The 14778-nt window shown below is 41.2% G+C and overlaps 1 protein-coding gene across 5 annotated transcripts in view; it reads left to right on the top strand.

The window, feature by feature from the left end:
- Positions 1–14778, top strand: part of MIA3 (MIA SH3 domain ER export factor 3) — a 246190-nt gene that overhangs the window by 126511 nt on the left and 104901 nt on the right. For all 5 annotated transcript variants that reach the window (XM_029593146.1, XM_029593144.1, XM_029593143.1 and 2 more), the window contains exons 12-15: positions 3967–4038; positions 8438–8542; positions 11205–11327; positions 11428–11557. In XM_029593146.1, the coding sequence (XP_029449006.1) occupies positions 3967–4038; positions 8438–8542; positions 11205–11327; positions 11428–11557 (430 nt within the window). The remainder of the gene's footprint in view (positions 1–3966; positions 4039–8437; positions 8543–11204; positions 11328–11427; positions 11558–14778) is intronic.

The following is a 14778-nucleotide window of genomic DNA, read 5'->3' as shown; positions in this document are numbered from 1 at the left end:
GGGCACCAACCGGCTCCTGCCCAACACCAGTATTTTTCCTGCAAGCATCCACTCTTTTTCAGAAACTTCCCTTCAGTTCTTTTTAGCATCATCAAGTTCCTCCCACTCTTCAGGAGCAGCAACAGCTACCCACTCAAGGTTGACAAAGGGAAAGGCATCCTCCAAAGGCTTAGCAGCAGATGCAGCCTAAGCCTGGAACTAGCTTTTTTTATGACTTTGAGACTTGCCTCCCCACCTCCTCCGATGGGGGATGGGGGAGGGCAAGGGTTCAATCCTTCCTTTTGCAATGGCTTTGTTACCAAAGATCTATGGTTCCTGAAAATTTTGGCATATGTTTATCACTTTTGCTTTTTTTAACCTCCTCTGACTCAGCAGATTTCAATCTTTAACTCTGAACCTTCTCTGTCTGCCCAACTGTGGCTGAAGGTGGAGTTGCTCCTTCATCTGGATACAGTCAAGCCTATCCTTTCTTAGGTGCGAGGCTGGGATTCCTGGCATTTCATAATCTCCAGGGAGTTGGGGGATTGAGGCCTATTATGGACTTGCAGAAACTGAACAAGTTATTGGTTTAAGAGAGATTCAACATAAAACTCCCTTCAGATGATTCTGAGACAGTTGTCATCCATGGGTTGCCCCAAAAACGAGCAGCCTAGTGTCAGGAGAGTCAGATCCAGGCCGCTGATGTTAGAAAGTCTTCTGCCTGTGCCAGCCACCTTCCCTTCAGATTGAGCTCTCAAGTGCTGGTGGCCAGCAAGGCATGAGAAGTGGGGGGTAGCCCCCCAGAATGATCAAGGAGCGAGAGACCTGAAATGGAGCAAGAAACTGGAACAAACCAGGAGCATAGGAGAATGACAGGAGCTCTGATTATAGAATCTGCAGACAGTCTTCTGGATACAGGAATGGAGCCAGAATATGATGACCAAAAGGTAGGACCAAACTCTGACAATTGACTGAAACTGCCTCAGTATAAATACATCTATAGAGGAAACAAAATGGCTTCTTGTGGGAGGGTGGGATGCAAGAGGCATTGGGTTGAGAAGACTGGATAGATAATCCAAGCAATTTACAGTGCCACTTGCAGGCCGGAGGAGAATTCAGAAATGGATCCTTATAGATTCTTTCTTTTATTCTTCCAAGGGATTAGATATGTGTTCCGGATTTCAAAGATGCTTATGCACACATTCCCATTCATCCTACCATATGAACATCTCTCAGGTTCGTGGTGAAGGATGCACACTACCTTTTGGCCTCTTGGTGGTGCCGAAGATGTTCACAAAATGCCTTACAGTATTGGAGGCATAATTTTGTGATTAGGGAATCTGTGTGTTCCCATACTTAGACGATTGGTTAGTGACCAGTCCATCTCCATCAGGCATTCTGGAGTCCTTTGAAAAGACCATATGGTTCCTCCAGTCCCTGGATTTCCTGATCAACTTTACCAAGACCTGGTTCTGTCTCCAAGAATTCAGTTCATAAAAGAGCCTGGATAGATTCCCTTTAGGAAAAAACATTTCTCCCCCATCAAAATAGCTGCATTGCTGATGGGCTTGTAAAGTCTCTCCTTCTGCAAAACCGAGCTTCAGCAAGGGACTTTCTCGGTCACCAGGTTGCTGCAGTGCATGTGGGTGTTCTGATTCTTTTGCACATGCAGGACCTTTAGTTGGGCCTTCAAAGCCAATGGGATTAGCTCTATTAGCCATTATCCCACCAAATCTCTGTGACTCGTGCAATGAGAGCTTCCCTTTGGTGGTGGATGAATCCAGAAGTTCTAAAGATGGGTCTCTTTTTTGTGTGTTCCACCACAGAAAGTGACTGTCTACTGATTCCTGCACCAAGGGGTAAGAGGCACATACTAGTGGCCCCAAGGATTGTAGTCACCAGCACAGAATCCACTACAAATCAACCACTTGGAACTGTGAGTCATCTACTATGCTTTTTCTCTCACCTTTTTGGAAAGAGAATCTTGATCTAGACGGACAACCAAGTGATCATGTTCTACATAAACAATTGGCGATGTATGGGCTTCTCTGCTAGGATGCCCTCTGAATCTGGTCATGGCCAGGTCATCATAATGCCGATCTCCAGGCAACCTACCTTCCAGTAATCCAGAACACATTGGTGTACTACATCAGCAGAGCATTACAACCACTCAAGTTTTATTGAAGATATTTGCAAAGCTGCTACGGTACTTGATCATCCGTTCACACCTACATGTCCCAAGATGACAATAACTCTGGACAAGCAGTTCTGCGCAGCCTGTTCACCCAGTAGCCAACTCTCTATTTGGTGAGATTGGGTTGTCTTTAAGTAAGTGGTTCTGTGCAAACTTGAGCTTATGCGTAATGGCTAATTCATGTCTGCTTGTTGATGGAAAAAGCAAGTTTGCTTACATGTAAACAGGGCTTTCTGTAGATAGCAGGATGAATTAGCTATACTTAATACCCATCTGCCTTCCTGGAGAGTTGACGCCTGGCTAAAGTTTAAGCTGTGGAAGAGACTGAATGCTCACAAGGCAGCAGCACGCACAGGGACTTCTGTGCATGTTCAGTTAAGTTTTTACTAAGCTCTGAGAGCTGGGTCTGTGTCGGTGCCGTTGGATTTTTCATCTATGCGTTATGGCTACATTCATCCTGCGGTCTACAGAGAATTCTGTTTACAGGTAAGCATACTTGGTGTCTGTCTTCGTTTGCAGGTTTCTTTCTTTTTTTTTCTTTTCCTTTATTTCATTTAATTATTCAAGCATTCTGTTTTTAAAAGTCTTTTTTCTGGTATCCAAAAGCTCTTGCTAAAATTACCATTTCAAGTATATTTCTTTTTCATATAAGAGAGAGAGGGTAAATCAGCTCAGATAACATGATCATTTCTTGCATAGCTCAAGCTACAAAAGGATACAATTCTATGTTTACAAGGAAATGCTTATAAAAAGTTATATTTGGAATAACTGGGTCCCAAGGAAATATACATGATTTTGCTTTCAAACCCAACTTGGTGCGTTCTAGTAACTGTAGTTTTTTATTTAATGTACCAATTATCTCTGGAGGTTAAAAAGTAACACTGTCATACTGCTTTCTATTTTTATTTGTCATTGAAAACCAGTGTTTAAAAGCCCTTCCTCTTTTTAACCACACCCCTCCCATTATGGTGATAATTTTGTAACAGCCCACATACATTTCAAATCAAATGCATGCATAAGTTGCACCAAATTTAAAAAGGACTGTATGTGCAGTCTTTCTGTTCGAAAATTACCCCACCAAAACTACTTTCATACAATTACACTTGCTAATTTTCTGTGCAGATTTTTTTTCTGGAAAATATGTGCACATACAAATGCAAAACTATACACCTAAGTGCAAACCCCTCCCCAGCCCTGCCCCCAGGAATTCCTCAGCTCACTGAGGATAAACTTGCATACATGCTATATTCATGTAAGCGTTTCTGTATATTGGGTGAGCAATTTTATAATAGGCTCTTTTCATGGGTAAAGCACTATCTTAACTGCTGAAATGCCTTTGAAAATTACCCTCCCTATAACTCCAATAAATGAAGGGGCATCTCAATTATCCATCAGAAATCTGTGCTACTGTCTAAAGATGATCATAATTAAAAGGGTCATACACAACTTCCTCGTGAGCCTTTCCCCCACCTCCCCCCCCCCCCCCCAAATCCCTGTAAAGATGGTCTGAATACAGATATAAAGGAAAGATAGAAACCATACAAAAATTGGGAAAAATACAGCTAAGAAACAGGCAGGGCATTGTTTTGAAGACAAAAGGTTATGCTCCCTCTAGTTTTACTTCTTTTGAGCTCCTTTCACAGTGCAGCTAAGTAGGCAAAGAAAATCCCTATGCTACCTTAAGTCTGCTCACCACAACAGTGCCTACTAGTAGCAGTCTTCAAGGCAAATTGGGTACTGAAAATTCATTTGATAATAACATGTTAAAAGTGTTTATTTTTTTATTTGTACAGATTTTGGAAACTCAGAAGTCTGTGGAAAAACTGCAGGAGATTATTACACAGCACTCTGTTGAGCTCTCAGAGGTAAGTCTGTATTTGTATAGTCCTCAAAAGCTGAACACTCTCCTGTACTTGAATTAAAGCTTGTCAACCTAGGGGGTCAAACAAAAGCAGAGCAAAAGTACAAAAATTCTACAATTTCTTTTGCAGAATTTTGAAATGATGTCTTTCTTGCCCAAGACTTCATTCTTTCTCTCTCTCGCCCTCTCCCTCCCCCATATACAAACACTTTTGTTTCCAGCATCGTACTGATCACCATCAAGGGTTAAATCCTAAGCCACTTCAGGGTCCCAGTAAGCACTACACAGGCCTCATCTATACCTGCACATGTGCCTCTTTCCTGGCAACTATCTAGCCACTAACTGGGTTTCCATGTGCCTCTGGGCAACGACCCTGCCCACATGCTACTCTCTGAAGGTTTTTTGGGGACACTTACCCTTTTTTAAAACCAGTTACACTAACTGCTGTAGACCACATCCTCTTGCATTGAATTCCAGAGTTTAACTATGTGCTGAATGAAAAATAATTTTCTTCGATTTGTTTTAAATTTATTTATTTATTTAGTATATTTATATACCGTTTTACCAGTATAACACTGACCAAAGCGGTTTATAATAGTAGATAGTAAATAAGCTACTTGCTAATTTCATGGAGTTCTCCCTAGTCCTTTTATTGTCTGAGAGAGTAAATAACCAATTTACATTTACCTGTGATTTTGTAGACCTCTATCATATCGCCCCCTCAGCCGTCTCTTCTCCAGGCTGAACAGCTTTCCTTATAGGGCAGACATTCCATGCCCTTTATCATTTTGGTTGCCCTTCTCTGTACTTTCTCCAGTGCAGCTATATCCTTTTTGAGATGTGGTGACCAGAACTGCACAGAATATTCAAGGTGCTGTCTTACCATGGAGCAATACAGAGGCATGACATCTACCGTTTTATTCGCCATTCCCTTCCTAATAATTCCTAACACTCATGTTATCAGTTTCCCTTTTGAAAGTTTATCACTAGAGTCGTGGATTTCCTTACTGTTCCCCTTCCAGTTATTAATTCAAATGATTACTATTGCCAAGAGGCCCCACCACCATTTCCTCTCTCACCAAATCCTGCGCTCCACTGAGAATTAGATTTAAAATTGCTCCCTCTCTTGTTGGTTCCTGAACCAATTGCTCCATAAAACTGTCATTTATTGTATCTAGGAACTTTATCTGTCTAGTATGCCCTGATGTTCCACTTTCCCAGTCAATATTGGGTTAATTGAAATCTCCTGTTATTACTGCACTACCAGTTTGGTTAGCTTCCCTAATTTCTCTTATTTCACTGTCCATCTCACCATTTTCGCGAAGTGGACGGTAGTATACTCCTATCGCCATATTCTTCCCCAACACACAAGGGATTTTTACCCATAAAGATTCAATTGTGCATTTAGTCTCATGCAGGATTTTTATCTTTTGGACTCTATGCCATCCCGTACATAAAGCGCCACCCTGCCACCAAGATGCTCCTCTCTGTCATTGTGATATAATTTGAACCCCAGTATAGCACTATCCCATTGGTTATCTTCTTTCCACCATGTTTCTGAAATGCCAGTTAAGTCTATGTCATCATTCACTGCTATACATTCTAATTCTCCCATCTTACTTCTTAGACTTCAGGCACTAGCATACAAACATTTCAAAGTTTGTTTTTTGTTTGTATTTTCATTTTGGTTTTTAATTGATAGGGATAAATTTGAATCTTTTAGCTCAGGTGAGTTTTTAATTATAGGCACTTGGACTACTTTTCTTATTATTGGAACCTCTCTGTTGGGATGCCCTAATTCTAATGCATCATTAGTATCCTTTGAAGATACCTCCTTCCGAATCATGTACTGCTGTGCGACTGTCGGCTTTCCCCTTAGAGCAGCTTTTAAACTAGAACTATCTCCTTTTTAGTTAGTGCCAGCATCCTGGTTCCACCCTGGTTAAAATGGGGCCCATCCCTTCGGAAAAGGTTCCCCAGTTCCTTACAAAACTGAATCCCTCTTCCTTGCACCATCGTCTCATCCACGCATTGAGACTCCGGAGCTCTGCCTGCTTCTGGGGACCTGCCTGCAGGATTTTGCACATCTACCATCTACTGGAGACAGAAAAATACTGGGAGACTGCAGGTGGCACACAATGTTCAGTACAGCGTCAGTGAAACTTTGTCTGTCTCCATCTGCTGCCAGGGATGCAAACCCAGGAATTTTGACAGAGCTTGGTACGTACAGGGAATGCCTTACACTGGTTACTGATTAAATATAGATGTTTTGTCTATTTGTGTTAATATTATATATTCTATTTTATGTACGTTTTCTCAACCCAGGGGGTTGTGAGGTCCTGGTGGGGCCATGCCCCCCTGTTTTAAGGTGGGCGAGCAGAGGGGTTGGTGATCCTTCTTTTAACTCGTCTGGTGGTGCTGTGGGGTGGACACCTGGTGTCCAGATCCCTCATCCCCTGTGAGGTAGTGGTGGTCCTGTTGGGTGGCTTTGCTTATACTCGGCTGAACGAGCTCACTTCATGTGTTTTTCTGCCTTTGGAACAGGGGTGTCTGGTCAGAGTTTTGTCAGACAACGCAATGCTAGTGGCTTATATCAACTGACAGGAGGGTACCAAGAGTTGAGCAGTAGCTCAGGAAGCTCTGGAGTTCATGCTGTAGGCAGAGCAGCACTTGGAGCAAATAGCGGCATCTCACATTGCTGGGGTGGACAATGTTCAATGGACTTTCTCAGTCGAAAGACGTTGGACCCTAAAGAATGGGAGTTGTCGGAAAGGGCCATGAGTAATTCGCGACAGATGGGGGCTCCCCATCTGGACCTGATGGTGACAAGATGGAATGCCAAGGCCTCCCATTTCTTCAGCAGGAGAAGAGAGCACTGAGCGAAGCGGAGGGTGCCCTGGTGCTTCCTTGGCCCCAGAGAATATTGCTGTACGTGTTTCCTTCCTGAACGCTAGTGAGCAAGGTGATACAGCACATAGAGAAGCATTCAGGTGATGTGATTTTTGGTGGTTCCAGAGTGGCCTCCGCCCATGGTTCACATAAGAACATTCGTAATGAACTCACAACTACTGTTATTATCAGGCTTATAAATCCTCTCCACATAAAACTACCATTAAACACCCCAAATTTAGAGAAATCTTGCACTTAAATAATCCAAATCACAACTATTTTCTCCTCATGGGAAATTGTATCAGAAAAATAGTGTGCTCTTACAGTTGTTTGGCTCTTGCCCACAAAGGGCTGCAACCAGTTTCGTGTATATGGCACTCACAATTACCTCATTTACTCTTTCCCATTTATTTTATTTACCACTAAATTTTCTTTAAAATTATTTCACCTCCTATTCGTGTTACCCTAATTTTAAAATCGCATCCAACACTTCTCCTTCATGTGTTACACTATTTCTTCACATCCATATTCTAATCGTGCTTCCTTTGCTCTTTTATTAATCACTTGCACTTCTATACTTGCAGTTTTTCAATATCTTCTGTTATGATCTCCCACAGCTGTTTTGTTATGTAATCAATTCTCCGGTGCCATCCGCTGTTGTCGCTCGCTCCTGCATTTACTTCTTGTGCTTGAATCACACTGTTATATACCGCTGCATATACACATTATTTAAACTCCCAACATCGATGTTTCGGTGGTAACACCCACCTTCTTCAGGGGATCTGCTATTACATAAAACACAACGAGCTAACTTATCCTTTTCAAAAAACATTTTATATACTTTTTAGCTAATTTTATAAAGCCACCAAACAACCGGTATGACTTACTTTCAGTTTCTTGGCCACACCTGGCTCCGTCTCCCAACACACCGAATCACAGATAATGTTTCCACGCTCTTTCACACCCCTCCAAGATGATGTCTTATAAACGTCTCCCCCTCTCCAAATTACCACCAATCAACTTCCCTGAAGGTATACTGACCAATCCACTTCTCTATTCATGCCGTCAGGCTGAACCATTCCCAATTTGAAAATCCATTTTTGCTCCTTCTGTAACAGCTTTAAATCTACATTTCCACCCCGCTGATCCCTTTTAACAACTTCCAGTACCGTACACCTGAGCTCTTCAAAGATATGTCCTTTCTCCGTACAGTGTTGCACCAATTCTAGGCACAGACTCAGTTTGCTCTCTGCCGCCATCTGCTGGTAGGGATGCATAACCCTCTGGTCTGGACTGATTTCTGGTATGTCAGGAACGAAAATTAGCTGCTAAGAACCAATTTTCCTTTATCATTTGCCCATATTGCTCCCATGCACAGTCCTGAACCAGAGCTTTTCAATGGGAAGTATTGCTGTAAAATCAATTTAGTATGTGTGTTTACAATGTTTTGTATATCTTGCTGTGCATGTAGATTAGAAAATTGCCATTTTGATTTAAATGCCTGATGGTTGTAGGTGCAGATAGCTCTCAGTGAGGCTAAACTCAGTGAGAAGAAGCTGAAGTCTGATATCCTGAGTGTGCAGGAGGAGAATGCCAGACTCAAGCAGAGCAAGGAGCAGGTGAGTGCTTCTGAAGGCAGGTGCCTGTTATCCTTTTGTACGCTCTTCACTGGTGAGTCAATGTCGTAGTGCAACTGTGTGATGATCGTGTTGTCCGCTGATTTGTATAAGCATTAGGACTGCAAAGTTGAGTCATTCTGGCATCGACATTGGTATGGGATCACAAAGTATAACTCAAATGATACTGACTAAATTATAATAAAGCACCAATAAATGTTTTGTTTTACTTCCCATTAAAGGATAAGTATGATATCCTTTCAACAGATAACCTTAGGACCATGTTTTGAAAAGAGTTTTGCTAACGATGTAGATGGGAGAAATGTATTTAAAAAAAAAAAAATCTATGGTGTATCTCCCTTGCTGCATGGTAATCTTTAAAAATAAAAGGTAAAAACTAGCTTGTTGATAAACTGCTCCTTCGCTGCTGGGAGCATCTGTTTTGTGCTCAACAGCTTAGCTCATCCAAACCCTTCAGCAGAGTCTGTGATATATCATATCAGACTATTTCTGCTGCTCCGTCCAAGATGGATGTTCTAAGCAGTTAAGGAACAGGATACTTTGAACTGCCCAAACAAGGTAGCTGTTCAAAGACATAATGGTGATGGTGGTATGTCCCCTTTCTGGCTTCACAGTCTATCACCTGCCCTCTGTGGCATTTTCAAGTATTCTCCCATTCTTGTTCTAGCCAGGCTTGATTCTTCTTAGTTTGCAAGATCTAGCAGGGACAAATCCTCAGGGTGGTACTGGAGAAGGGACATAATAGTTGCCCTTTTAAAGGGAAGAAAATAATGTTCAAAAATAGTCTAGTGTAGCATTTTTCTTTACTATTTCCCTTTCCTAATGGCTGTCTTCTGTTTGCATTTAATGCTAACATAATGTAAAATTGATGATGACCTTGTAATACAAGTCATAGTTTGGTAAAACAGATGTTTGGGACTTGGCTATTCTATATGTAATGGGAGTGGGACTAGGTTTGATTCACCTATTTTGCTCTATATGTAGAAACATAGAAATGACGGCAGAAGAAGACCAAATGGCCCATCCAGTCTGCCCAGCAAGCTTCACACACTTTTTTCTCTCATACTTATCTGTTTCTCTTAGCTCTTGGTTCTATTTCCTTTCCACCCCCACCATTAATGTAGAAAGCAGTGATGGAGCTGCATCCAAGTGAATATCTAGCTGATAAGTTAGGGGTAGTAGGGGTAGTAACCGCCGCAATAAGCAAGCTACACCCATGCTTATTTGTTCTACTCAGACTATGTTATACAGCCCTTATTGGTTGTTTATCTTCTCCCCTGCCGTTGAAGCAGGGAGCTATGCTGGATATGCTTGAGGTATCAGTTTATTCTTCTCCCATGCTGTTGAAGCAGAGAGCCATGCTGGATATGCATCGAAAGTGAAGTATCAGGCACATTTGGTTTGGGGTAGTAACCGCCGTAACAAGCCAGCTACTCCCCGCTTTGTGAGTGTGAACCCTTTTTTCTTCTCCCCTGCCGTTGAAGCAGAGAACTATGCTGTATATGCATAGAAATAGAAGTAACAGGCTTATTTGGTTTGGGGTAGTAACCGCCGTAACAAGCCAGCTACTCCCCCCTTTGTGAGTGCAGATCCTTTATTCCACATTTCCTCTTGCTGTTGAAGCTAGAACGATGTTGGAGTCACAGTAAGCATGTGTATGTTTATTTAATAAGGGTATTGACTCCAGGCAGTAGCCGTCATTCTGGTGAGTCACCCACTCTTCATTGGCGGCCTCTTGACTTTATGGATCCACAGTGTTTATCCCACGCCCCTTTGAAGTCCTTCACAGTTCTGGTCTTCACCACAACCTCCGGAAGGGCTTTCCAGGCATCCACCACCCTCTCCGTGAAGAAATACTTCCTGACATTGGTTCTGAATCTTCCTCCCTGGAGCTTCAAATCGTGACCCCTGGTTCTGCTGATAGAGAATTCTCTGTAGAGAATGGAGGGGGCGGGGGTTCAAAGTACAATTCAGGCCAACTCAGTCCTTTGCATACTACAGGATACAGTACACACTCTGGTATCCCTAATTCTCTGAACACATCTTTTAGTATATGTGCTACTTATTGGGATGAATTTGGAATATATTTATGCACATAAATCATGGTTTTATGTTCATAAATGGGCTTTTGAAAATTGCCCAGGGGGTTGCCTGCATAGAAGCAATTCTGCGCATGCTTTTATGTGTACTGAAAAGGCATTCTGGGAGGGGGGAGATCGGACAGAGTTAGCATGTGTACACATGCATTCGATTTTTGAAAGTATATGCATAAATCTATTCACACACATTTACACCCGCTAATAAGCAAACATGCATGTATGCCACACTGTGTTTGTGTACTCGCTAATTTTTCAAAGCGGATTTATGTCCACTGTGGAAAATATGGCCTAAAGTCTGCGTACTTTTGTACACGCAAACTTTAGCCCTCTATGGACTACTGAGTTATTTTTTTGCTGGTAATATACCTTGATTTGTTGATGCCTCTTTGCCATCTGGAGCAGTGAGCATTCTAGAGATCCTCTGGCACTTTGCTTCTGTGCTGTGTTTCAGTATGAAATCCTGGTTTGTTAAACAAATTCTACTGTGTGTGGCAGGATTGTTTGCTGACCTGCTATAATTAAGAATTGTCTTGTCACTATTCCAGTTGCTGAAGGAAGCAGAGGGATGGAGTGAGAGGCACGGTGAGATCAGCGAGCAAATCAAATTCTATCAGATGTCACAGAAAGATATGGAGGAGGCCCTTGCCTATAAGGAGAATGAAATTGAGGTAAATTCTCATGTGCATTGCATTGTATGATGGAAACCGGGTAGACGCAGCTATTTGGCATCTTAGTTTTTTTTGTTTTTTTTTTTTAATTTCTTTGCAGGTTTTGACTAATTGCCTTGTGCAACTAAAACAGCTAGACACTGATTCAGAGTCTGAAAGTAGAACAGATGAAGAAGGAGGTGACTGGGACAAAGCAGGAAGAGGCGATCTAGCCAACGGAGATCTGACCGGTAAGGACATTGCAGTAACCTATGGATGAGGCACCCATTTCAGTGAATGCTCTGACTACCTAAACAAAGAATTTTGTCCCATGCATCTCCTTAGAGGTCTTATTTATTAGAGATGTGCATTCGTCTGGGACGAATTAGACCAGAGCTTTCCAAACTTTTCATGTTGGTGACACACTTTTTAGACAAACATACCGTATTTTTCGCTCCATAAGACGCACGACCATAAGACGCACCTAGGATTCAGAGGGGGAAAATTAAAAAAAAATAAATAAATTGTGCTAAACCGGCTCTGTCCCTGGGCGTCAGTGCGTCTTATGGAGCAAATTAGGGGAGTGCATAACATTTTTTTTTCTTCCCATTTTGTTTTCGGGTCTGGGGAGGGCCATTTCGGTCCATTCCCCAGATCAGAAAAGTTTTGTGTTTCTAATTCCGTGAGAACCCCCCCCCCCCCCCCCCCCCCAAAAAAAACAAACCCATTCCAACACTTTAAATTAATTAACAACCCCACCCTCCTGACCCCCCCCCCCCCAAGACCTGCCAAATTAATTAAATACAACCCCCCACCATCCTGACCCCTCCCCAAGATCTTCCAAATTAATTTACTACAGCCCCCCATCCTCCTGACCCCCCCCACCCCCCCAAGACCTGCCAAAAGTCCGCGGGGGTCCAGGAGCGGTCAGGGAGCGATCTCCTGGACTTGGGCCGTCGGCTGCCAGCAATCAAAATGGCGCCGACGGCCCTTTGCCCTTACTATGTCACAGGGGCTACCGCTGGCATTGGTCGACCCCAGTGACATAGTAAGGGCAAAGGGCAGGTCTTGGGGGGGTTCAGGAGGGTGGGGGGTTGTAGTAAATTTAATTTGGAAGGTCTGGGGGGGGGTCAGGAGGGGGCGGGGGTTTTATTAGATTTTTAATTTGTTTTTATATTCACTCTATAAGACGCACAGACATTTTCCCCCCACTTTTGGGGGAAAAAAAGTGCGTCTTATGGAGCAAAAAATACGGTAATTTCATGACACAGTAATTCAGTCTACTAGCAAACCAGAGGTTAAAGGTTGAACGAAACACATTTCGACAATTTATGTATGTTTCCTTAAATATATATATAAATAGGTTATGTCGTGAAACATTTTATCTAGTGGAAACCTTTCATTTATATTAAAAACATATAATATTCCAAGATCAATGTTATTGTTATAATTTATGAGTAACAATAATAAAACAAATAGTTATTGTGTTGTTCAGTTTTCCTCTTTAATGAGATGTTTGAGCTTGATGGGATGAACACAGGTTTTGAATATTTGGTGGAATATTTCAATGTCTTCAAATTTGTCATCATTGAAAAGGATACTTCACAAGTGTATGTAGTGGAAAACTGCAGAAGAATTTTTAACGCTTTTTTACTTATGTTTGGATGCATTTTTGAAACATGAATCCAAAAGTTGTCTAAGTCACCCTCTTCATGCATCATTAATAGGCTTCGATTATTTTTGATTTCAGCAAATTCTTCTTCAATAAGTGAAAAGTCAATCATTACAGTTGAAAGAAATGGATTTCTGATCCAATCATAATCTTGGATTTCAATATTTGGGAAGTAGTGATGAACTTTCTCTCTGAGCAATGCTAAATGGTCAACAATTAGCAAACTGTTCTCACATTTTAGCTCTCAGTCAGCAGTTTTGGAAAACATTTCAAAATTTCCTTCTGTCACTTTCCTTTTCCAAATTGCCATCTTGTCTCTCATAGTACAAATTTTATCTACCGCTGTTAAAATATTTTCTCCTTTTCCTTGCATACTGCTGTTTATTTTATTCAAGTGTTCAAATATGTCGGCAAGATATGCTAGTTTTGTGCACCATAGTTTGTTTTGAATTAGATCGCAGAATTTATGTTGCTGATTTTCCTCAATAAGTTTAAGCATCATTTCCTTCAATTCGTATATACGACCTCTTGAGAGCCACCGAACAATCTGTGTGTAGTATAAGGTTTTTAAATTTTGCTCCCATTTCTTCACAAATATGAGCAAATAATCTTGATTTAAGGTCTACTTTTAATGTAATTGGCCATTTGAACCACTTGATCCGTAACCTCTCTTAATTCTTTACCAATGCTTTGCGCGACTAGTGCTTCGTGATGTAAAAAGCAGTGAGTAATTATAATATTTTCATTCTCTTTCTTTGTTAAAGCTGTAAAATCTTTGTTTGAACCAACCATTGAAGGAATACCATCTATGCATATTCCTATACAATTTAACCATTGCAAATTATTTTCATTCATGAAGCAATCTAATGTTTTAAATATATCTTCGCCTCTAGTTCTCATTGGAAGTTCTAGACAACACAAGAATTGTTCAATAATTCTGTCAGCATGAAGAAACATATAAAAACCAGTAATTGTGCTAACCCACTGACATCTGTTGATTCATCTAACTGCAATGTAAAAAGCATATTATCTTCTTGAAAAATATCCTTCATTTGAAGCTTTATGTCAGCAGACATGTCATGAATACATCTTTCAATCGTGTTATCTGCCAAAGGGATTTTATTAACTTCTATCTCAAATTCGGGACCAAACATTGTTCGAACAATAGCAAGCAAGATTCCTTTTATAGTGGTTTCGGCAATAGTGTGTGGCTTCTTATATTTGGCAATTATTTGAGCAACCAAGTAATTTGCCTTTTGAGCTTTCTCTGATGAAGACATCCAATCATAATCTTGGATTCTTTTGTTGAACGTTGCAGACTGCTTCTTTATAGATTTTGAAAGTTCAATAAAGTATTCTACTGGCTTTTCTGACAAATGACTGTGTTTTGAGGTAAAATGGCTCTTTAATTTGTTTGGTACCATACTTTAATTTGCAAGTATCATCCGACTAACTAAACACTGGGGACAAGGATTGTTTTCATTACCAGAAAATGTGAACCCCAGTTTTATATAATCTGCGTTGTATAAACGAGGCGTGGAAAATTTTCCTTTACACTTCTTATTAATACAAACCGTTCAACAGTTGATTCTTGTGTAGTTTTCTCTATTGTCTATACATTTTGTTCATCACAAACGTCTTCTTCATATTGTCTTTTCTTAATTAGAAACTTATCCTTCCCTGTATGTACCCGGATCAGTCCAGACTCCTGGGTTTTGCGCCACCCCCCCCCCCCCCCCCGCCCCTAGCAAATAGAGACAGAGATGTTTTTAAAACAAAAACTCTGCCTTCTAGCAGATG

The sequence above is a fragment of the Rhinatrema bivittatum genome, chromosome 3 (genome assembly GCF_901001135.1).
Source record: "Rhinatrema bivittatum chromosome 3, aRhiBiv1.1, whole genome shotgun sequence".
NCBI lineage: Eukaryota > Metazoa > Chordata > Amphibia > Gymnophiona > Rhinatrematidae > Rhinatrema > Rhinatrema bivittatum.
Note: the sequence above shows the minus strand (reverse complement) of the source record. Positions and strands in the feature narration are given on the sequence as shown.